This window comes from Melospiza georgiana, chromosome Z (assembly GCF_028018845.1).
Source record: "Melospiza georgiana isolate bMelGeo1 chromosome Z, bMelGeo1.pri, whole genome shotgun sequence".
In the NCBI taxonomy this organism is placed as follows: domain Eukaryota; kingdom Metazoa; phylum Chordata; class Aves; order Passeriformes; family Passerellidae; genus Melospiza; species Melospiza georgiana.
In genome coordinates, this window is record NC_080465.1 from 14,242,015 (window position 1) to 14,267,526 (window position 25,512).

The window sequence follows — 25,512 nt, forward strand, 5'->3', positions numbered from 1 at the left end:
CACTGTGAAGAGTGACAAAAAGGGCTTTTTAAATAAGTCAAGAGCAAAATAAGACAACATCACCAACTCTCAACACAGTTGGTCACCTTAAAATTGGGACGTAGACAAAGCAGAGACATTCAGTGCCTTCTTTTGCCTCTGTCTTCAATCCCCAGAGCCCAGTGTTAGAAGACTGTGACTAAGGATAATGTTGAACTCCCAGCCACTCCTGAACTTACTTGAGACTTGCTGCTCCCATCTGGATGTGCACAGATGTATAGAGCCCAGTGAGGTTCATCCCAGGGTACTCAAAGGAGCTCAAAGGAGCTCAAAAATGTCATTATGGGAACTCTTTCCATTATTTTTCAAATGTCTTGGGAATCTGGAGAGATTCCAGCTGATTGAAAGATGCTAAATATTGTTTCAATTTTCAAGGGAAGGAAGGAAGTCTCTGGTAATTACAGACTTGTCTGTCCCACTTCAGTGCCTGTTAAAATTATAGAAAAGTTTATTCTGGGAGTTACTGAAAAATGCTTGAGAAACAATGCAGTCATTGGCCATCACCAGCACAGGGTCACAAGAGAAAAGTGCCACTTAACCAACTGAATTTCCTTTCTTTTCCCACTTATGACAAGGTGACCCATCTAGTTGACCAAGGGAAGCCAGTGAGTGTAGTTTTTAACTTCAGCCAATGTCTCTCACAGTATCCTAGATGAACTGTTCATCACAGAGCTGGGCATAATACTGGATTGGGTGAGCAGTTGACAGATGGGTTGAGCTCAAAGAATTACAGTGAATGGAATTACATCAGGCTCATGGCCAGTGACATTCCCCAGGACTCAGTTTTAGAGACAGTGTTCTTAAATGTTTTTATAAGTTGTCTGGACACAGGAATTAAAAGTACATTAAGTGATTTTACTGATGATACTAAATTAGGAGGAAATGGACTAAATGGATTCTCTTGAGGGTAGAAAGGCCTTACAGAAAAGTTAAACTAGACAGCTGAGTACTCACCAGATCTATGAAATATATGGAGACTAAGTGCCAAATTTTCCACCTGGGATGGGGCAATTGTGACCGTGGTCACAGGGGTTTTCAGGATGAGAGAGAGACGAGAATGTTGACTCTATGATCAGAAGGCTTGATTTATTATTTTATGATAGATATTACATTATAACTATACTAAAAGGTATAGGAGGAAAGTTCTCAGAAGCTAGCTAAGCTAAGAATAGAAAAGAATGAATAACAAAGTTCTGTGTCCCGGCAGGAAGCGAGAACAGCTCTGCCGTGAGCAGTGAGTAAATCCAAACATCCAATCACGGATCCACCTGTTGCATTCCACAGCAGCAGATAACCACTGTTTACACTTCGTTGCTGAAACTTCTCAGCTTCAGCAGGAAAAATCCTAATGAAAGGATTTTAAGGAAAAGATGTCTGCAACAGGCAATCATGTTATACATACAAATTGGGAAAGAGACTGGAGCACAGTGGGAAGAGACTAGAAGTCTGGGTCAATGGCAAGTTGAGTCAGCAGTGCCCTGGCAGCCAGGAGGGCCCCCATGTCCTGGGGTGCATCAGGCACAGCATCACAGCCCAGAAACAGAGGGGATTGTCCTGCCCTGCTCTGCACAGGGGCAGCCTCACCTCGAGGGCTGGGGGCAGTTCTGGGTGCCACAATATAAGGAGGATATCAAACTTGTCTGTTTTGTCTGTCCAGAGGAAAGGAACCAAGATGGTAGAAGGCCTCAAGGGCAAGAGGAGGGGCAGCTGAGGCGACTTTTGTTTTTCCTTGTGTGGTGACCCCATCACAGCCTACTCCTTCTCAAACAAAACAGCAGAGGGGAAGGTGCATATCTCCTCTCTCGGGTGACCAGTAATAGAACACAAGCAACTGGAATGAAGTAGTGTCACAAGAAATTCAGGCACATTAGGCAAAATATTCCTCACTTAGAGTGTGGTCTTCCCTGGAACAGACTTCTGTATAAGTGGTTAAAGCACTAAGCCTATCTAAGTTCAAGAAGCTCTTGGATATAGTCATATGGTTTGGTTTTAGGTAGTCCTGTGAGAAGCAGGGTTTTGGACTCTATCCTTATGGGTCCCTTCCAATTTGAAATATTCTTTGATTGTTATTGTGGAAAACTCCACAGTTTCTGGGTTTGCCATCTGTTTATTTAATCTTGTGTTTTCTGTGCAGAGGAGAAGGAAAGATGTATGCAGGCTGAAAGAAAAAAAACTTACCTTACTTGAGTTTCTTTTAATTGTCTTCATACAGATACTAATCATTACAAGGATGGACTCTGAAAGAGAAAAAGATGCTTTCATTCGCCCATTATCTAGGATAGAAGGTGAATTATTATTTTATGTGTATTTTTGAAATAAAAAGTGGCTGTTTTTCTGTAGATTGCTGCATTCCTGTGTAGAGGCTTGGTGCAGGTGTTTCTCCCTTCTCATCAGGACCCTTTCTACATATTTTTCTCAGTGTTTAGTATTTCATAACTCTTCTATCAGCCTTTTATCTTTTAATTTTGTTTTCTCCCATTTAAGAGTTCTGGTCTAATGCCTTCTATTTCAAGAAAGTGATAATTTATCTGCCAAGTCAAAGATTTTTTTTTTAACAGAACATGAAGGAGCTGTGGACAGCCCATTGTCTAATTATATTTGTATCTGTTATCTTGATCACATTGTCTCATTTTTTTTAGCTAATCATTAGTCACAAGCTTTCTTCCTTGCAAGCATGTTCAGAGCAGTTAGATTTTAGAAGTCTTAACTAAGCTCCCCAGCATAAAGCCTTGAATGAGTATTCAGGTATAAATCAAATTTCCTTTAACTATATGTTGCTGATCTTGTTTGCTAATATGTTAAATATGTCAGCATAAGCTGTATCAATCTATAAAGCTCAAAGTAAAAATATACTGTTTCCAATATCCCACCTCCCTACTGATACAAGCAACATTTTCATAATTTCAACTTTTTACCTGTGAGTGATTTCACAAGTACATCTTGTTCAACACTGCAAATTCAGATGGTAAAACAAACACATTTTAGGAAAATTATAATTTGAGCCTATAGTTATGTTTAGGACAAGTCACTGAGTCCTTTTAAATTGATTTTTTAAAATCCATTTTCATAAATCCTATTTGCTTGAACCTTATCAAGTGTTGTGTATTGTGCTGTTCTTTTGCCTTTAAAAATAGATTTCCTGTGCTCTTGAAAGAAGAAAGTCTGTCTTTTAGAATGTTTTGAAAGGGAGGAGGCATGTTCGCAACGCTTTTACTAATAATAATATTTAATGAAAAGAGCTTTATTTGTTTTAAGATCTTAAGACTTGTTTGCAAACACTGGTCAATCCAACTACGCTTTTGAAAAAAGGCACTTGTGTAGAACCAACATTACTTCTTAGATACATCTTCCAGTTAAAATTTCAAATGTACAAAAAGTGTAAAGAAATTTAATTTATAAAGGGGCAAATGTGCTTCCTTTTGTATTACCCTTTAATTTTTCATTTTAAGGTAATAGGGTTGTGAGTTTCTGAGACATTAAACTTGTTTGCATTACTTTTTCCTTGGTTTCTGAGAAGGAAGTTTCTAAATCATTACATTCAACAATACAATGCAGAAATTGTAGAGGACTTAAGCAAGATAGACTATGTAAGACTTAAAATTTTAATAACCTGTGGTTTTCCACATTTGCTACTTACTGTTGTGTGTTGATTCATAGTCACAGAGGCTTATTTATTTCATCATCTGTTTAATTTTATTTTTTAAACAGGTTTGAAAGCTGTGGATTTGAATTCTGAGAAAAAAGGAAGCCCTTTAAGTTGCAAAGAGATCATAAGCAAGTAAGTTAAATTCTATATTCATGAAAAAAAATTATTTAGTCTAGACTAAGGTCAGTGAAACTTCAGTTACTTTAGTTCCTTTTCATGAGTCTTTCCAGTCTGGAGTAAAGTTTTCATGGTAGTATTAGTTTGATAGCTGTAGTTTTCACCTATAGCTTCATTTTTAGAGTTGAGAATTTTGTCCACTCTAGAAAAATGCTTAGTGAGGCCTAGAGGAACTTTAGGAACAAACAATTGCATATTCTTTATATGTTGTTTTGCCTGTTTAGAAAAAAAGAAATGTGTAGAGAAACATGATGTTTGCTTGTTATAGAAAAAGATGGTGAAAAGGCATAACAGAAGAAATTACAAATTATGACATTCTGAAATATATAATATTTTAGGCAGATAATTGTTGGAGGAAGAGTACAGCTTTTGATTTTTAAATTAACTTTTAAAGGAGTTGGAACCTTAGCCAGGAATGGTAAATATATTTTTGTAAATAGACTTTAGCAGTCGGAATTGTCAAAGTAAAACTGAGTTTATTTTGTTCTTGTTTATTTTGTTGAGGGTATTTCTACCTACATTTATTTTTATTCATATTTTTTGGGGGGTTTTTTAAGTCTTAGTAGATATTCCTGCATTATTGTACATAATCAGCAAATTGGAGCTGACTTCCCTTGGACACACTTCTCACTAGTAATGGAGTATGATTATTCTGAAAATTCTGGCTGGAAAAATCTGTGCAAAAATCTGAATGTTACTTACATGACTTTTAAAACCATCTTCCCTGAAACAAGACAAATGGGTAAGTGTTCTCCAGAATTGTAATAAACAGTTAGACTGACATATGAAAAGAAAACATTTTCTGTTCCATAAAATGCTACATTCTCATGCCTGTGGAAGAGAATGAGTAAAACGTTGAGGGCTAAAGCTCAACAAACAGAGCTAGGTTATCTATGCAGCAAGAAGGTGATTTTATTTGAGTGTCAGCCTAGTTTTGGCCAGGATGTAGGAGTACATGTGGGTTTATAAGAGACTTGTGCCAAGTTCATAAGTTGTTTACAGTTCTGCAAACTGTATCCACCCTGCCTCATTCTAAGGGAATTCTGCAGATCTAAAAAGAATCTGAATTTCAGCATAATTTCAAAAAGATCCAAGGGAGTTTCATTTTGGAGGCGGGGGGGGGGGGGAAGGATGGAGTGGAAGTATTTTATTGGAGATTATTAAAAGATGCATTTTTGAATGTCCATTTGATGTATCTATAGTTTTTTGCTTATTAAACTATTATCTTACTTATACAAAATGTTTCAGGGAATCATGGTGGTTCCTTTCTTCTGGAAGTACAGATTCCATATGTATTTCTGACAACCGAAGGTCTTCTCAATATGCCAGATATTCTTCAGCTTTTTGAATCCAAGTGAGTGAAAAGAAGGGCTTCTGTGGGCTATTTATCTTCAGATTTTCAGCACACGTATTTTGTTCTACTCTATCATGTATTAGTCGTCTACTTGGCTATCACATACATTTTCGCAATTACAATATTAGCTCTTTAAGAGACAAGAATATAGTTTTTTCTGTTGAAGTTGATAACTTAGTACTAGAGATTCACACACATGCCAACCAGAATGGAATTGTACAAATTTTTAAATTGTAGCTGGTATTTTTAAATCAGAACAACTTTTTTAATTGTCTATTTTTCTCTGAAAATCATGATGTTCACAAACTTTTCTTTAGTGCTTCTTGGTCCTTGGAAGATTTTGTATTTAATTCTTCATAAAATTGCTTTTTGTTGTTGTTGTTTTTATCCACTGAAGCTATGCTAAATACTCAAACTGAACAATAGTAAAACATCTTATTTTCTGGTGCATCACAGTGTTTAGGAGAGGCTAAGTTTAAAACAAAAGCTAATTTATTCATAAAATTCAAGTCCACTATTCGCTTAATTTTTAGTACTCTGTAACCTGTATGAATACTGCTAGGGTTGTAAATCATTGTGCTTCTTTACTATTTCTTTGACAAAATTTACTTGAATTTTGCTCTCACAGTAATAAATGCTTGGTAAAGCTACCTTATATCTCATGAGGGGAAAGTAAAAAAAAAGAAAAGAAAGACTGAAAGAAACAAAGAAACACTGAAACAAAGAAATAGGGCGTAGAGCAACTCAAATATAGTAACAGAGATACAGATAGTTGATTTCATCATATTGTGGCACAAACATGCCAGTGTTAATCCTGGGTATATCCTTGAGTCAGCTGTGGAGCCATTTTTGGTCTGTTTCTAATTACAATTCAGTAGGGAGAAAAAATATATGTCTGACATTTAAAATTCGAACACATAATCTGATATGCTTTTACTCTGACTTGTTCAAGTTCTCTGTTCAGCCTGGCCATAGGGAACAATGTTTTATTACTTTTTCACTAGCTTCTTTTAGCACTGGTGAGGGAGTTAAATAGGTGAGCAAAGAGCTGTACAATTTCAGAAAAGGGAAGAGTTTACTTTTTTAAAATATCTGAATACACTGTCCATACAAGTTTCTAGAGGACGCACTGGCAGATTCAGGTTTAGGTTTCTTGCGTTTCCTAGTAAAACACAACAGGAACCTTTACTGCTGGCAGTTTTAAGTCGCTCAGAAGTTTTAGGATCATACCAATGGCAATCAGGCAGTTTTCCTCCTTTCATGATTGTGCTGCTTTATGCTGCACAATCATGAAAGGAGGAAAAGAAATGCAGTATGTAAAGTCAGAAAAAGTTTCTAAGTATCTATCTTAGTTTCTGTTACCCCTATATTTTTTGTAAACTCAAAGCCTGGATGTCAAGGTCATACTCAATGCAGTTAGCAATATAATTTAATTACTGCTACATTGATACGTTTTATTCAAATGTGAACATATCTTAAAGTGAACTGAGCATTTGAGAAAGATCAAGACTATATAATTAAAAAACTGTATTAAGGGGTGTCTGTTATCCATTTCCTTTAAGAAAAATAGTATTATTTTACTTGTCTGAGTTTTAATTAAATAATTTTACTTTTTCAGGTACAGCATTACCTTTGTTGAAAGAAGCAGCAGTTACTCCTTAAGGCTCTTTGGAAGTGCAGATCGATATGTTGTGCTGACAGTAGATGAATGCACTGCTATCTTTCTGCAGGTACAAAATTAAACTACGGTGTCCAAATTCTGTTATGTGTTCAGTCACTTCTAGGCCATATCTTCAGACTTCTGACACATCTTTTCTTCCCCATAATCTTATTTAATTCATGCATTGTTTCACATCACAAATCATTAACCCTAAAAGTCTGTGCCAGTTTGACTAGTTTGAAATGTTCTCAGTTGCTTCACTGAAGTAACATTTGACCTGTGATTTGATTTTACAAAATGTAGTTAAAGAATGCATACTTCAAAAGAGGGTTATGTAAAATTTTGTAGCTACCAATTAAATGTGTTTGTGGTTCTATTCTCTTACTAGTGTGCATATTAATTCCTTCAATTTCAGATGGTTATCTGAATTAATCTATAGAATAATTTGTACTAGTTTTAATAAAAAATAATAGTTTAAGCTATAGCATACTTATATTCTGGTATGCAACAAGACAGATTACAGGTAGAAGAACTGCTTCTGAAAGATAGATACATAATAAAATAATCAATTAGTATTACAAGTACAGCAAAGACATTCTTACTAGCTGCTGCAATTAGTGATGTACTTTATATAGTTTGTGTAGCTATGATATGACTTGTATAGGCCAAGTAAGTACTTCAGAAGTTTATAACAATATTTTGCATTAATAAAGTTCACAAAAATATTGAGAACAGCCTAAAAAGGTATTATCACTGTTTCTTTTTAGAGGAAGGAAGGAAGAAAAGGCATAAAGCTTGAATCAGCCTTTTGAAGTTCAAAGAAAATAAAAGTTGGGAATACAAACTAGTTCTCCCAACTCTCATATGTGTCCTTAATGCTTACATTATTTAGCTGTATTTATGTTTGATCTAGTTTCTGTATATTATATTGATTCTCATTAAAAGCTTGGGGCAGCCATGGTAATGTATTTATTTAGTTTTTACTCTTTATTTAAATTCCATGGTAGAGTGTCGAAGAACTAAATTATGAGGACTCCTGTGACACTGTAATATCAAGGCTGATGGCATTATCACTCCAATATATGTGCTGTTGGATTATTTTCTATTCCAAAGAAAGACTGAGTTTAGAGTAAGTTACTAAATTCTTTTGTAACTAACTTGTCACTAAAGAAAACTGCTTATTAAAACAAGTTGATTCTCATTTATCTTTGAACTTCTCTGTAGGAATACATTTCTCTTAGAACAATACAAATATTGTAAGCTCATATTTCTAGTGTGCTTTGGATTTTTCACTTAGTTAAAATGTTGTCAGGCTCCTACTGAAAAACTTAGTGGAATTGTAAAAGTAATAGTGATCACTGGAGACCACCAAAAGCTCAGAAAAGTTTTCTATTTGTGAGACTATTTTCAATCTTACACCAATGATAAAGAAATGGTCGTTATAAAATAAGAGAGTTTGAGGCAGCCAATATTAACATGAGGTATATTTGAAATCAACAGGTCCGGAAATTTCACAACTCCAAAGATATGAAATACTGGAATTATTCTTACATCTGTTTGAAGTAAATGAACCCATACAAATGCATGGTTATGAATTACTGTGTTAATACCATTGTATATAATTTGCATTGTATATTATTTGCAACTTGAAATATTCTTTAAGTGTTCTTCCAGCGCATCAGTTGTTCTCCTTGTGCAGTGGAAGCACAACTTCTATGGACATAGTTCATAAACATTAATTTATTACCTCTTGAGATTTTTTTCTGTAAGCAAGTGGTAATTTCTTCTCTGTTTTTCCTCCACTCTCTCCAGTGACTGATCTTGATCCATACCTTTTGCTTCAGACCAGACTTGCTCTTCTGTAGACTACTGTTTTCTTTCCTTACAGTCCTTCAGCAGTCAGTCCGTAAAATATATTCTAGTTTTCTTTCCACAGATATTAATGCTCCAACTGTATGAGTATTCTGAATTCCAGAAAATGAAACAGATATTTATGAAGACATGGAACAAATGGTTTGAGATTATTACACGTGCATATTAAATATTAATGATCCAGTGAAACTGTTTTACAGGTACAGTCTCAAGGGAAATACTCTGCTTAACCTTGTCTTAATTTATGCCACTCTAATTGAACTTACACAGAAGTCAGAAGACTTTGAAGTGAAGGTAACTTTTTTCTTTATTAATCTTCATGATAGGCTATTTCTAAAAAGCTAAAAGTATGCCTTCTACATCAAAAACAGAAAATAGCTCAGAATTACTTAAATAGGAGAAGGTCTTAATTCAGTGCTGCTAAAGTCAGTGAAAAGGCTGTGTTGACTGCAATGCAAGTTGAATCAGAATCAAATAGCAGATGAAATATTTTCTTAACTAGGAGTCATAAAATGGAATCACACCTTTAATAAATTATTAAAATATACATTAATTTTGTTTATGTCTTAATTTGAAGATTCAGATCAATATTTTGTTGCTGATGTAACAGAAGAAAAAAATAAATTATTTGCTGTCAGCTAGTGTGCTTTTTTAATGTGACAAGATAGGTTAACTTCTTTCTTTAAAAATCAGGAAATCTAGAAAATCTGTTTTAGTATCCAGAATAATCAGCATTTAAAAAATGGGGCATAAGTTTCATTCAGCTTACCAAATTGTGGGTAACTTATATTTTTGAACGAAGTGATATCTTTTTAGGCACTTTTTTCCATTTATTTGCAGCCAATATTGAGTGCAGATCTTTATGAAGTCAATTTTATTTGCATATTAAACTTTGTATAAAATTTACCAGATTAAATGAAAGTTATGAGGATGAATAGAGGACAAAGCTTTTTCATTTCATGTACTCACCAGTGCAGCTTTTATGGAAATTATAGCTTCAAAGTGTTACACATCATCTTAAACTGTAGAAGGCATCTCACAATTGCCTGTTTTATTAGGAGGTCATGTTATGAGCAGAAACTTGATCACATATTAAAGACCTTTAGGATAAATAAGTTATTTTCACCTACATAGGATCTTCATAAATAAGGAGTGTGATTTGCAGCCCGGTCAAAGGTTGGAGTTTTTCTGCATGATAAGCATGGATCAGATTTGATCAGGTTTAATTACTCAGCAGTACTGACTCTTGTGTTCAGGGTGACCTTTAGTTGACATGTCAATGTCTGGAGCAAATTAATACACTCCTTAGAGTAAGATTTAACCAAGAGTATTATGTATCACTTTTAGGTAGTTCTTACGCCAGGGATTGAAGAGACAGCACTGGTAATTCGTCAGATTGCTGACAACATTTTGATAGCATCTAATATCAGCCCTCATGAGTGGCTGGACAAATCCTGGCTTTCTGTCTTACCATCTGAGGTTTGCTTATCTTCCTATGAATTGACAGTTTTCTTCCTGTTTCTAAGATTCATAAAGATTTAGGGTTTCTTATTGTAGTTCTCTTAAAATATATTATTAAATAAGCATTATTATATTTGTGTGTATATATATATATATATATGCAGATATAGATATATATATATGCAGATATATATACAAGCATATTTCTAGTATGTATGCAAAGACATGTATACATACATATATATATATATGTATATATGTACGTGTGTGTGTAATATTTTCATCATCTTTGTCAGTACAATTAGATGCAACTTGGACTTTCCCTGTGCCTTCACAATTAACCTGTAGGGAGGTTTATCCACCACATCTACTTGCCAATTTGTACAGTTCTATAGTTCTAGGCAGTAGGTTTAAAAACTACCCAAATTGTAAAAGAAAAACATACAGTGGCTCACTTGGGCAGGAAGCCAAATTCAGCAGTGCTGATCCATTACTTAAGTCAGTGGCATTGCTTGCTGACTTGCTTCAGTAACAGATGGAAAAATCTTGTTTAACTACTGCAGTTACTTGTTTAACTCATATTCCAGTAAATGCTGGAACAGGCCCATCAATCCCCATCAAATATATTATATCCTTTAACTTGTCTAGTAAGTTTCTCAAATTAAATGTATAGATTTGTTCATTTTATGTGACAGCTTTGAACTCTTGTAAAGCTGTGATTGTTTTCGGCTTTGCAAAATTCAGAGGCATAAATCAAGTATTAGCATGGCCTTTCAAGAGGGGGGTATTTGATTGTAAATTTTCCAATTTAGAGATTAAGGATACTGGTAAAGAATGTAGAGGAGTCAATGTATTGTGTCTGTTAAACATATTTGATCTTGGCAGTGTTTTATGAAAGTCAGGAACAGGAAGCTGACACTGAAAACAAGCTACTCTCAACATGCTGCCCTGTTTGTGACATTCATCCTCCCCTTGACAACTCCTGCTTTTGCCACCTGTTTCATTGACATTAGCAAATACAACTTTTGTAAAACAGAACCAGTTTTGTTGGTTTATGTTGATCTAGGTAATTCATTTTAAAATGGAGCATTAGTAAATCTGGCCATGCATTTTAAAATCAAGTTTAAGTTATTCACTGGTTTTAAGGTTTAGAAAGTAAACATCTTTAGACTTGCTTTTTGTCAAATAGTTGTGCAGAACTTATTCTTTTTCAGAAATGATACTAAAAAAACATTAGTTTTTATTGGACTATAAAAGTGCACTGTTTGAAAGCTGTCTTTCTATTATATACTCTAGGACTTATTCAATAAGATGTGACTTTGGAGAACAGGAAAAAAAAGGATAAAAAATTTGTCAGATCTCAGTCTAACAAAATAATTTCCATTTCCAGCCAGAGAAATGCCTGCTTACTTTTCCATGTATCAATCCTTTGGTTGCCCAGTTTATGTTAAAGAAAGGATCATCACTGAACAGATTATTTCTTGCAAGCTTTGATCAACTCCAGGAACTACTGCCACAGGCTCCAAAAAAAGTTTTAAAGGTTGGTGAAAACTATTTTATGTACTATATCATTTTTTTGCTCTGTTGAAATATGTGGTTGTTTTGTTGTTTGTTTGTTTGTTTTTTTTTTATCTTATGCTAAATGTGCATTTGCTGGTGTCATTTAAAAATTAATTACAGGTTTTAGCATATCATTCATATCCCAAATGTTGAGTCTGCTGATTCTCAGCAGATTTTGTCAAGTCACCATTTTGTTTGTGGGAAAATAATGAGAGCATTTCCTTAACTGGAAAAATACTCATTAGATCAACTTCCTCCTCAAGCTTCACAATATTGAGTATTGTGTATTTCTAATGTAAAAATTAAGTATTTCCAGGGCTTCCGTCCCTCCTTCCTTCCTTCCTTCCTTCCTTCCTGCCTGCCTCCCTTCCTCATAGCACTAAGTGACACAGCTGTAGAGATGAAGAATTGTGTGCTCGTACTGTTCCTACTTTTGGGTCAAGTCTGGGAAAATTGTATCCTGAATATAGTCATCTAATTCAATGAAAAATACACATATTTTATCATTCAAGAAAATGGCTGAGGACACCATTCATTTAAGGTAAAGCATTCCATTAAGGTGAAGGAGCAAGTGAACAGGTATTTGAGCCCTGGATGTGAAATTTTGCATACTATTGTTTTAACTGTAAATGTGTAAAGCTATCTTTATTGGCAGAAAAAGCTCAGTTAAATTCCTCTGTGATGCATGATAGGTGCCAATTGCAGACTGCTTCCTACAGTCTTGGAGTAATGAAGGAGAATAAATTGTATTATTAAGATACTGCTTCTCCTATGTTTTGAGACAGAGACTATTACTTAATCTGTTTATAGATGTAAGACAGGTACATTGTGTACTGTACATGCCTCTCCTGCTTTGGTAAGTCTTTTTTTTGGTTCCAGTAAACAAAAATTTATACATCTCAGAATCTTAACAACTGATTTAACTTTTTGTACTTGGAAATGTAGACCAAGTAGTGATGTATCATCAACATTCCTAACAAATACTTTCTTCATCATTTCAGCATTTCAGTGACATGACATCTTCATACAGCCTAAATGCTGCTGCTCTAGAAAAAACAGTGAAAGGTGCATCACACCCAGGAAACCAGAATAAAGTCAACACATTGTATCTTGATAATAAACAAAATTGTCAGATTTTAGAGCTGCTTGATAAGGCACAAAACAGCCCAGGTAATATCTTGAATTACTAGTAAAATGTGTCTCCTTTGAAACCAAGTGAAAAATTTGAATGTATTAGAATCTTTATTTTCTAATCATGGTAAGGTCAGTTATTCTGATGAGACAGACAGCAATCACAATTCTCAATTACATCTTGGTTTTCTGTAAAATGTAGAAAATAAGCTAATCTTTCATTCTCCATATAAAATGGTTCAAATTGTTCTCTACCAGGACCATCTCATATGAATGCTGAAGCCCTAAATCCTCCACTGAATCATCATAAGGGTTTTTTAAAGTCTGATCTTCCAAGTTGTATGCAAAAGAAAGCATGCTCGTCAGATGTAATTACAAGGAGAAAGCTGGATTTCTTTGCTGTATCAAAGGACAATAAAGATTTTGCTCATCCAGAAGTTAAAAATTCTCTCCATGTTCAAAGACAGCCTTTCAGAATGCATAATAGCTCTGATCATTCTTCCAAAGACTCTGAAAAGCAGGATTTCTTTGCAGCTTTCAGTGACTGTGCACCTCAGGAGAGCTCTAAGAGTTTTCTAGATGAATTTAGAAACTCAACATTTAAAAGCCCAGAAATTCAGATCGACCAGTCCCTGTGGAATGATTCTTCATCCACAGGCCCACATAATTCATTTGCTGACGATGGTTTTCTATCTGATTTCTTTGATGATACGGATGAGCTTCAAAATCTGAATTTTAGCCAAATAGGTGAAACACCTCAAGGAAAGAGGAAAAAAAGGCCTCCATTCTTATGGACAAAGGAAAAAGTTAAAACAGGTAGGTTGAAGTAAGTTGAAGATTTTGCTGAAATTCTTTTTGTTACTCAACTGCAAAGTTGTAAGACTGTACTTTATCTTTTATTTAAATAGTTCTTTAATCAAATTCAGCCCAACAATGTTGCATGTTCCCTTTGCTAATATGTACTCGCATATATATCTCTTCTGTGATACATGTTTTGTTTTGAGCATAAAGATGTCTTGGGGTATTAAAAAAAAAAGCCAAACCAAATGAACTAGAATAGTGTTACTGCCATTATTTTTCCCTGGTAAATATTGAAAAGCGTAGCTCTTCAATAGTATAAGATTCAGCTTCTTTTCTCTTTCTGACAGTGCCTAAAATATAGATAATGAACATGCCAGAATTAATTTTAATGTTACGGGAAATATTATTTTGTAAACATAGATTTAGACAAAAAATTATATTTTCTCCATAGGACCAAAAGGAGATTCAGCAAATCCTGAGAGTGAAATTCAGATTCTAGTAATGGCTATATTTTGCTGTTGGCACTAATGGAGTAAAAATGGCACTCTGAAAATCTTTTAAGTTTGTTTCATAAACTTCCTTATTCTTGGAATATTTTTAGCTAGTATCTCCAGGGTTAAACTATCCACTTGAAATCATTCCAGAGCTTATATTTTCAAAAAGATGGTATGATGTGTACTTCAAAACTTTGTTTACCCTGAAAGTATGTTCAGTCCTTATACAAAATATTAGACTTCTCTTTTTTTGTACTTTTCTTATCCCTGGTTTACTCCATCAAATATAGTAAGCTTGAAACATTTTTTAATAAACCATAATATGTATCCATGGAGTCTTGCAACTAAGACAGTCCTTGTCAGACAACATATTGCTGGATCATTTATTGTAGTATTTTTTTTTAATTCTTCTATTTCCCTGCTAGTAAGACGCCACATTTAAAAAAAAACATCCAAGATTAAGTTTGTTTTAAAAAGTGCCTAACACCTACTACAGATTACTTAATTTATGATTTGTCTGTTAGCAGCTGTCATTAAATATCTTGGTGGTACAAGGTCAGCACAGCATTAAAATGCTTTCACTAATCAGATCACACTCATTCGTGAAAACCTAAGTAATTAATTTAAATCACTCTCTCACTGACTGCTTAGGCTAATTATGGAGATAAAGAGAGAAAAAGTTAATTGGACATAGTAAACTTCTCTTAATTTTCAGCCTGTGTAAATTTAAATGTTCATACAGAAACTCTGAACAGACCTTTTGCTTCTCTGCAATTAAAATTCTGACCTGCAGTATTGCTGAGTAGAAAACAAATGTTCCAGTAACCTGTAACTGGCACTGAGAGCATAAAATTCTACAATATATTTCAGTAGAAATCAGGGCAGATTCTCCTGGTACCAATTTTACAGTGTTCTGAAAATACTGTCATCTCCAAATGATAAGCTTTCTCTATTATTCTTGCCTAGTAGGACAAAAGTATGCTTGAATGTGAATCAAACCAAAACAAGGAAAAGTGATTTTTGGTTTAGATTTTGGAAGAACAGGCTTGTTCTACTTTATAATTCACTAACCAGGGGAAAATATGTAGAGAGTCAAGTTAGAAAGATATACTGGGAACAAACCCCAAGGATTTCTTCTGATGTCAGATAAAACTCTCATTAAACCACAGATAGTTCATGACGCCATGCCAAGCCAGTATTTCCACTGGAACAGATCAAATCCTTAGGTCGGTTTTAGCATTTTCTGACTATACCTTTTATAAAGGCTAAATATAATTTCCTCACTTCCTTAGAGTAACTTGTTTTGAATAAGCAATTTCTCAAATGCATTATTGTAAAAGCACTTGAATCTTAAGAATGTAAACAGCTTTTTAAAACAACTTAGAAACATGACTGTCTGGTTAAAAAGAACTAAATTTCAATAATTGTAGAATAATTTAGGTGTAGGATTAATGAAATAGAAATAAACAAATATTTTTGAATTGTGGTTAAGTATAGGTTGATTTATTTATTTTTGTATGAGGTCCCATATTCCTATTGCAGGACGATATGCATAAAACAGGCCAGTAGAAGTAAGAAGTAGCAAATATTAATCTGTACACATTTTATTTTATGACAGCTGATACTTTTCTTAGGGAGTACACTAGTTAAAGCCAAAGTCTGCTCCTGCTTCTGAGAAGCACACAGTTAAGTCTGCATATATGCTGTACTATCATGGTTTTTCTTTTTTCCACTTCTTTTACAGATTCAGGATTTCCAGAACTGCAGGAGTTCAAAAAAAGGAGATTGACATATGAAAGAGTCCCTGGAAGAAGAGATGGACAAACACGTCTTAAATTCTTTTGAACAAAATGAAGATTTGCATATTACATACTTCTTTCTTTTTCCGTTCTTTAAAGGGAAATAAATGAATTATTGTTATTAGTTTTTAGAAAGAAATTAGGATTTGGAAATACTTACTAGCTCACGATTTTTCTGTATGTTTTTAAAATGTTGCTAAACAAACTAGTTTCTTGAAGCTGGATAATTATGGCTTCTCTGTTGTCATGGGTGATATACAGCTACTTTATCACTCTTTATATTAAAAAAAAAAAAAAAGGAAAAAGAAACAGAAACACGAGGGTCACTCTGGGTGAGGTACCTGTGTTTGCTGCCTGAGTCTGCTGCTTTTCCAGTGTAAAGATGGGCTAGATCTGCCAGAATCTCAAGGCATCTCAAGGCTCCTCAGAGTCTTAGAGATTTCTTGCAATTACAGCTGTGACTTTTTGCAGCTGTCCCTTGGGCTCTGTTCCACTTCTGTTCTTCTGACAGGTCCTTCAGGAACAATAAGTTCCTGATCTCCTTTTAATCATAATCAGTCTAGGAAAAAGCTCTTTGTTTTATGGACAACATGCTAATAAGACTGTCTTGAAATTTAGCATTCTCATAGATTTAATTCAGGGGACTAAGCTGTGACCCTCACCCTTTGCATTACCTGCTGGAGGCCATTGGTTGGCATCCATGCTTTCCAGCCTTCTGCAGGGCATTGGCAAGTGGGGGCATGAAAGGTATCTGGGAGGCAGATCCAGATATAGGGTACAACTACAAGGAGTGAAAGATTGAATTTTCAAAAAAAAAAATCTATCTCAGTTGTAATCTAAAGAACATGATAGAATAGTACCCACTTTCCATCAGAAGATCTGGCAACAAAACTGGAAATATGTGTGGGAGCAATGGTAGACAGTAACTCCAGTCTGCCACAGGAATGCATAAATGGTTTGCACCAGCATGCCAGCCAGCTCCAGAATGTTTTTTCTCTGTTCAGTGGTGTTCAGCTGAGATGATTCAGGTTTCAAACTCACCAATCTTCTTAAGTTTGATACAGTAACAGAAATGGGGGGGGGGGGGGGGGGGTGAGGGGGTAAGGTAATAAAAGAAAACCAACCAAGTTTAAGGTTTATGTTTGCACTTCAATACTTACTTGACATAAAGCCTTCATTAAGCACATATTCACTATTTCAGTAAATGAAGCCAGCACTTAGGGAAGAAAGATTTGGTCTCTTGGAGAAAACAGAGTGCTGCTTTTTGACTGAATTCTTATAAGCTATGTCTGCACTAACTTCAATGTTAGTTCACAGTAATATTCCTGAATTATTTTTACATTCATAGTTTGCAGGATTTGAGAAAATACCTTTCACAGGTGGTAACATAAAAAGATTTCTAGTAAAATTGCAACAAGCCACTGTTTCCAAGAATAAGAGAAAGACTATATAAGAGAAATATAAGTTGCAATTTGCTTACTATCCATGGTCCATTTTTGTGGTAACCTGACCTAACCATTTTCCTTCTTTTGCATCATTTTATGTTGTTCAGAAGTACCTCCCAAAAAAATAGGAATCTGGTTTTTTTTGAAGTATAGCTCTACAAAGCCTCAGTCACAGATGACCACAGTTTGAGAAAATTATATCTGCCAGTGCCAAGCTGTGTATTTATGTTCTCCTCTTCCAAAGGCAAAGGCTGACACCAGAACTTCCACATGAACAGTTGTGAAAGCATAGCATAGATCATCTGTAGATAACTTTGAAAACAAAGATATATTGTGTATATTAAATTAAAAAATTCAAATGCTGTCTGTGTTAAGTTTCCATTAGGTAGAAAAAATGTCAGCGTACAGTTAAATTACTGGTAATGTACTGAAAATAAGGGAAAGGGCTTGCAATGACTATTGGTTTTTACTGGTTTTGTTTATGAAAAATCTCAAGTCTCTCAAAAACATGGACACATTGACAGTTTTATAAATTATGACATTCTTCCCTCTCTTTTTGTCTGTTTGCTGTGGAATAGAATTACTGCTGAACTACAATGATGCACTTCCCCACTCCCTCCTCCCCTCTACCCCACCCCCACCCTGCTAAATTACCTATTACTGTGAATTAGGAAGCAGCTAATTCTTAGACAAAAAGGCACAGTACAAAAATCCAATCTCCAGTCTTACAGGTAGGGACACTCCATTCCTGGAACAAGTTTATAAACATTTTAGTGACCAGGCAGGAGGCAGCTGTAGATGGAGAAGAGCTGATCAGCTGGGAGAGATGACAGTGAGAAAAGTGGGGCTTTTCTGGCTCCCGTGAGGCACTGAGCATACAAATGTGGACATTCACTCAATCTTCTTAACCCTGGGTGTCCTGTAAGACCTGCTGCCATCAGATGGTATCTGCACAGCAGATATCCTTCTTGCATAGTCTTTGGTGAAGGAAGCTAAGATGCTGCACACAGCTGCCTGCCGGCAGTTGCTCCAGCTGCAAGAGACCAGGTGGAGTTGGGCAGGGCAGCCAAGAGACAGCCATGGTTGACTGGCTGTCTGCAGTGGTGGCTCTCTGCTGCACACTGTGATTTGGCCACTCCTTGTGCCAGCTCAGCAGCCACTTCAAAACCCAAGCTCCAAGTGGCATTGCCAAGCCTGAAAGCATATGCAGCAGAGATTCTGGGGAGAGAAACAGGTGTGGAGATGAGGGGAGGTTTTATTGCAAGAGGGAAAAGAAATATGAAGGGCTTGCCTAGGAGGAAGCAGGCAGCAGCCAAATACTGGCTGTCTAAAGGCTTTTGACTCATCAGTATCTTTGATATTTTGGTCTCAAACCAAGCCTCTGATGGCCTCTGTGCAACAGTATCTTGGTTTTCTCTAGACTTCTCTACCTGTGTCCAGTACTAACAGAAAAACTGCCATACTTAAATAGCCTGCAGTGAAAGGAAGTCAGAGTGAAGAGAAGCTCTGAAGGATGTTCTCTGTTTTTAAAGGCACAACACATACTGGCAGTATTACAGCTCTCATGCTGATGTCTTTCTGCAGGACAGCAACAGGAAAATATTTGACAAACCGCCTGGAGGTCACTGTTGCCCCATTTCAGTTAACATTCATGAGCATTAAGTACTTGGATTGCAGAGTTCTTCCTTACAGCTTCAAAACATGTGAGCCTTATAACATTGTTAGTATTTACAACTATGGTAAACAGATATGAATGGGATTTTTCTGCTAATAAGATACAGTTTCTAAAAATCCAACAGCAACCATCTCTTCCCAAAAAAGCAAAGAGCTTGAGGCCTTCACTCCCACTGCAAAATCCACGTATCCTTTTCTTTACAGTAGCTGCTCTTTGTTACAATTACACAATGAGTTCAAAGCCAAGAGGGATAGGAATTTTATTTCCAAACTTCTAAAATATTAATACAAACAATAGGAAGTACACAAAATTAAAAACCTATTTAAAAGTTGTTCTTGTAAAAGTGCTCTATCAAAAAAGTGAAGGCAAATGACCAAGTACATTTTAGTAAATTCTGTGTATTGCAAACCATGACAACAATGCATGCAGTTATCTTTGGGTGTTCAGAGATTCTTAGTGTCTGTTTGGTAATTTTAAATACGTCAACAAAATTCCACTGCAGCAGTACTGTTACAAAGTAGAAGAAGGCTTACAGATAAGAAGTATTGCAAGAAACATGATTTAGGAATCAGGCCTCTGTTACTTATTGTGTTCAGCAGTTAGTAAAATGTGTCATTATGCATTGAGATGCACTTGAAAAAAACCTAAAGTTGGTTCCAGGTCTTGCTAATGGAAGCAAAATGTCCTCTGAGGACGTTACTTCAGCTCCAACAGCATTTAGCATTATACTTTAATTATTCACTTTTAGGTTGTTTTATTTTGGAAAAAAAATCCCCATGAGTAGTTTTTGCTAGTATTCTGGTGTTATTGTTTATCAAGATGAGAGTAAGTAATTTGTTTGAAAATTCACATGTTTTTCATTTCTAAAATGTAAACTTCTTAATTAATATTTGTATAGTTAGCATAGTGTAGTAAAAGTGGTGGTGATTATGAAGTTAAAAAACTTCAAGAACATTACTAAAATATAGTGGAATACAGATTCACAAGAACACAGAAACAGATATCTAGGATGTTGTTTTAGCCACATAAAAGACAGAGACTTTTCTTGTGAAGGAAAGGCAGTTGTTATTCATGTCATGCTTGAAGGCAATTCTCCAATGACCTTCCCTACAAGAAGAAAAAACAAGGCTTATTAAATGCCATTTTCTTATGCTGATAGATGTAATTTCTCTTAAAAATTGTAACAGAAAAGCTCCTTTGCACTGAGAAAAACCAAATAATGATTTTCCTTTGCTGAATGTTGATATCTTCACAATATCATAAAGTTTTTAACTGGCTTTTTTACTTTGCTCTGAATTTCTTATGATCCTAAGATAACACGAGAATAATAAACTAAATATTTGATCTACCAGCAAAAAGTACCAAATGACATCTCGGGCTGAGCAATGCATTTTTAAAAGTATTATAAATTAATCATCAAGTTCTTCTGAGAAAATATTTCGTAATGCATCTGTATGATGTGATGAACTCGGAACATGTAGACACACACACAGACCCCCAGAAAACCAAAAGGTAGAAAGGCTGCTTAAATAACAAAAGAACACATGCAATGGTATTAAGAATTTTATCTTATTTGCATGAAGAATTAATGTGGGTAGCACCCAAAATAAGAAAATCTCCTTTTGCTTCACCCTCTCTAAATTTTTCCAGAAGAGCATCTCATGTTCAATTGTTTCATTTCTTTAGGTTCAATCCTGTTTTGTTAAACCTATGTAGCAACAATGAAGGCCTTGCTATTGATGAGGCAAAAACTCCAGTCCAAGCTCAGTAACAGTTGGCAGCAGCAAGGAGAAGATTTTATGAGTACTTTATGTTTTAGCTTAAATTCTGCCCTTTGAGAAAACATCCATTTTTTCTTTAATAGCACTCTCATCAAAAGAACAGACTTCAGTGTTTCTTCCTCTCTCTGTAGATTTTTCAGCTCTTTAGCAGGAACTATTTTTATTCTTTCTTTAAAGGAGGAGTAACCCCTTCTGAATATCCTACTTCCACATTTGTGTGTCAAGCAAAAGAAGTAGATTTTTCAAGTTATGGTGTGGTTCTGCCCAAGGCTGCTAGCATGCATGGCCTTAATTTCTCCTGCTGCAATTACTGATAACCTTTGTGACAAATGGGGAAGGCCAGACTGGGAATCATGAAACTGGATCCCAAAGGTTTGCAAATGTTGGACAGCCACCCACCCACTCTGCAGGTGTTACAGGGGTACAGGCAATGCCGAGTTCAGGGAGCAGCTCATCCTTTAGATCTGTGCTGAAAAAGGTTACAAAGGATGTGACTACAGATTGCCTCAGCTCCTCTCTGCTGCCACTGGTTTTGGTGCTGTACCAACAGTAAGAACAGGAAAAGCCTAAGGACAGACACAGTGAAATGAACTGCAATATGACAACATTAAAGACCGAAATGTATTTTAACATAATTCTTACTTAGGCTGTGAGCTAGTCATCAGAACATATAAAATTGCCACAGCTTTGTCTTACTTCTCCAAGCTGGGTAAGTGACTGTCTACTGTCCGCCTATGTCAAACACAGCTGTGTGTCTTAGACAGTTTTAATTACTTTGGATGCTGCTAATTACCTTATTGCTGCACAAACACAGAAACACAACTATCCCAACAAAAAAACAACTCATAAAGAAAACACCTCTAGAAAGATCTGTAGAAAAGAGACATGCTTCCACTGCACCGCCTAAAAAACCCAGAAAACCATTTGCAGAGGCAGCAGAGAAATTATGAACACCCAAGCAAGAACTCAATACTTAAAGAAGTATCACCATGTGTCTTTGTCTCTCCAAGGGTTTGAGTTTCAAATTAGAGTGGTTGTCATACCATCTTTATTACCTGATTTCAGAGCAGAGCACAGGATCGGGGTTCACGAAAGGGATTGCTCCCTGCAGGAACCCCAACAAGCAAGGCATCTTTGCAGGCATTTTGCATACAATACTGCTGGAGTTCTGCAGCTGCCTGAGAGACCTGAAAAGGAAAAAAATCCAGAGAGGAAACTAATTCATTCACAAGCATCTATTAAGCATTTCCTCTTGAAGAGCTATTGTCAAACAGCTGGAGTGCAGCCAAGTCACCTCTCAGATTCTAGAACATCAAGTAAATCAGCACAGAAGCACAATTTACAAAGCTCTCATGAAGCACACATGAAATGCTACACCAGTGATAAGCCAGAAGAGTGTAGAGGACTGAGGTGCCAGTGTGATGCAATTTCTCCCCATTAAAATGCTCAGAGCCCTGACAATTTTACAATCTTCTGTGGTATTTGGAGGTTTATATTTGAACTCATATCCTCTGATAATTTATTAAAAGTATTTTCATTCCAAAGTTCTAAACAACACAGAGTATAACAAGGAGTGAAAGCAAAAAGATGAGGATGAAAAGCTTTTGAAGTCCAAATTGTTGTCTTCCCCCAGCAGTGAAGTCAGAACTTCAAATCCACGCTCTGGCCCCCTAGAAGGAGAGTCTAGAGCTGCAGAACAAACCCAAGATCCCAAAGGCAAAATGACCTCAGCAGTGAACTCCCCTGCTCTCCTCGCGGATGGCAAGTCAGTCATGTGCCTACATTTTTGAAGGAAAATGTTGAGGAATTTCCAGTTTCTCAGACACACATCAGGAACAGCTGCAGAGAACTGTACAAAACCCATGCTGTCTGATAAATATTTTATAAAAGGAAATACTAAATATATTGATGGAACTGTAAGTTCCCCTCTGATCTCGCCTCTGCCTTTGTTACAGGACTCCTGAAATACTGACTTTTCTTCCTATACCACTCTTCAGTGTTGCCAAAGCAATAACCTGAAGGACCATCCACATTTCCAGCCTCCTGTCTAAAGGAACCACCCCAGAGCACCAGTGGAATTTTGGTTCTTGGCCATCCCATCTAACAGCATCTGGAAACACATGGGAAGTCTGGCCGAGCACACACTTTTGTTTGCTATTTTGCTGCTCTCCTGTTCACTCCTGTCTTCCAATTCTTCCCCAGGCTCTCCTCCAGGATGCTCATCCTAGTAACTGCCTGAATTTAGCCAGGAGCTGATGCCACTTCAGGGAGTTATCAGAAGTTTTTTTTTTTCCCCTCAGCCTACCAGGTTCTCTTGAACAGAGTACAGGGAGAAGTGTCTGCAGCAAGGATTTCTGCTAAGTCAGCAGGCTTTGTCACTCCTTCCTTACCTGAGGAAAAGCCCTTTCTGGAGGCTGCAGAGGTCTCCTGCCCTGCCCAGCCCCTTGGACCCCCTGCAGCATTAGCACCCTTGCCTCAACCACAGCACCTGCCCCTTGTGGTGCCCCACTGTGCCCCACGGGGCCATCAGGCAGAGATCCCAAAAGCCAACACTGGCCAGGCCAGGACCATGGGGAGCTTTTCCTTTGAGAGTTAGCAGTGCCTACAGCATCTCCGTGCACTTTGCTGCCAAACCCTTCAACACAGACTGAGCTACATATGTCCTGGTATATCCTCAAAAGGTACAAACCTACTCTTAGTCCTACCTATGCCCCATAACATTCTTCTTTTTCTCCTGCTCACACAGAAAATTTCTGCAGTATTTCATCACATGACAAACACACTCCCTTCAGCAGCCTCCACTTGCAAGATGTGTATGGGTACTTCTTCCTACTCAGTTTCCTCTTTCTGAAAATATTGTTCCTGTCTGCTTTTTTAGCCAGCAGGGTAAACAAAATCACCATTGGAACTTGGCAGTATAGAATGTATTTTTAAAAATCCTTTCATAACCAGCTTCCGTCTGGAAACACATTGTCTATTCAAAGTAACTGAAACAATGTTTTCTCCCATTTCAGTGCTTGCAAAAACTGTACCAAGTGGTTTTTATCAGCTGAATATATTTCACATTATTTTTGTACAGTATATGTAGAAACTCAGATGATACAATTTATATGACACATTTTCATCATGTGTCATTTCAAAGCCATGAACAGGCTCCTAGAACAGCAGACATAGAAAGAGGTCTGTGCACAGTGCTGCAAGAAAGATGAGTCTAAGGTCCATCAAGGACAAGCCTACCCGGATTACAAGAGCTAACTCATAAAAAAATAGGCGGCCTTGAGAAGTCCAGCTCCAGAATATGTTATTGCCACAAAGTAACACCTGCAAACTACAAACTATGTATTTTATAGCCACTTCCCACCCACAAAAAAATAGTGGGGAGGAGTATATGAGTATTTTGAGTTTATGACTCAAAATGAGCAGGAACAGAGATCCAGGCACCAGCAATAACTGGTGGGAAACCGTTTCAGTGTTTGGCAATACTCCTCTTTCCACAAGAGTCTACATTTCTACTCTGAAACATGTTGTTTCTCACATATTCCCACACCTTACTGTGGTGATAAGCACAGCACTTTTTAGTGAATCAAGCATCTGCTGATTCTGTTTTGCTACTAAAATGTAGTAACAAAACCAAATTGATTAGAATGATATCCAAAAGCCAGAGTGGTTTTACCTCGCAACAAGCACTTTCAAATTTCCACCAGCCCAGGTCAGGAGTAGTAGGAACAACTATTATGAATTATTTTTAAATCAATTAGCTAAGTTCCTGCAGCTCAATGTGTTGGCACTGCCATCAGACTGAGGAAGCTAGTCTTTTGTGACTGGCCAGAGAAAAATGGCGAATGCAAGCAGAGAGACGAGAAAAGTGCAGGATATCAATTAATTTGACCTCCATCACTTCATAGACTGTGCTGGGTTTTGTGCGTGGTGATGAACCCCCCACATCTGCTGGAAACCAAGAGCTGTCTCGGTCAGGTCACCAAACCTGAGGAGCTGGCAGACGACAGGACCGCCTCATCGTGCTGCCTTTGTCTGGAAATGTGCAAGCAGGAGAAGATTCATGCATGCGTAGCAAATCGCCTGCCTTTCCCCAGTGTGCCAGCGGGTACCACCCCGCACCGCCTCCCCCTGCAGATCCGAAGCAGGGGAGAGTCGGGCTGCGAGGAACTACTCTCGGTTATCTGTTTGCTGGTGCAGAACTAACGAGGAGCTGCTGTATTATTTATCACGGCTCCTTCCACCAGGGAACGGCACTGGCTCCATCACTGCCGTGCGGCCGGGGCTCGCAGCCCGCCGCGCACACCTCGCCCCCCTCGCCCCGTCCCTTGCCCGGGCGGGCGGCGCCCACCAGTGCGGAGGGAAAGGCAGGAGCGGCTCCGCTCTCCCGGCCCGCCGCGGGGGTCGCGGCACCCCGCGCCCCAGCCCGGCCCCGGCTCACCTTGATCCGCTCCACGGCCGCCTCCAGCTTCAGCTGCTCCACCAGCCGCTGCATGGTGCTCAGGCTGCCGCCCGACGACATACCGGAGCCGCGGGGAACACGGAGGGGATGCAGCGGGCACGCAGCGCGATTCCGGCGGGCTCGGCTCGGCTCGGCTCGGCTCCCTCCGCCCCGGGGAG

At 37.2% G+C, this 25,512-nt stretch overlaps 2 protein-coding genes across 2 annotated transcripts in view; one reads left to right on the plus strand and one right to left on the minus strand.

Annotated features, from left to right (window-relative positions):
- SHOC1 (shortage in chiasmata 1) overlaps window positions 1-16,075 on the plus strand; it is a 43,570-nt gene extending 27,495 nt beyond the window's left edge. The window contains exons 17-28 of the mRNA XM_058044146.1: window positions 2,252-2,324; window positions 3,748-3,817; window positions 4,420-4,604; window positions 5,111-5,216; window positions 6,835-6,946; window positions 7,884-8,005; window positions 8,949-9,042; window positions 10,096-10,227; window positions 11,600-11,749; window positions 12,771-12,939; window positions 13,159-13,716; window positions 15,940-16,075. Coding sequence (XP_057900129.1) covers window positions 2,252-2,324; window positions 3,748-3,817; window positions 4,420-4,604; window positions 5,111-5,216; window positions 6,835-6,946; window positions 7,884-8,005; window positions 8,949-9,042; window positions 10,096-10,227; window positions 11,600-11,749; window positions 12,771-12,939; window positions 13,159-13,716; window positions 15,940-16,040 — 1,872 coding nt within the window. The 3' untranslated portion in view covers window positions 16,041-16,075. The remainder of the gene's footprint in view (window positions 1-2,251; window positions 2,325-3,747; window positions 3,818-4,419; window positions 4,605-5,110; window positions 5,217-6,834; window positions 6,947-7,883; window positions 8,006-8,948; window positions 9,043-10,095; window positions 10,228-11,599; window positions 11,750-12,770; window positions 12,940-13,158; window positions 13,717-15,939) is intronic.
- Window positions 16,076-19,348: 3,273 nt separating this feature from the next.
- On the minus strand, window positions 19,349-25,512 carry GNG10 (G protein subunit gamma 10). Its single transcript, XM_058043871.1, has 3 exons — window positions 25,334-25,512; window positions 21,951-22,082; window positions 19,349-20,221 (listed from the first exon to the last, which is right to left on the minus strand). Exons 1-2 carry the CDS (start codon window positions 25,412-25,414, stop codon window positions 21,957-21,959), a joined length of 207 nt encoding a protein of 68 aa, XP_057899854.1. The 5' UTR covers window positions 25,415-25,512; the 3' UTR covers window positions 19,349-20,221; window positions 21,951-21,956.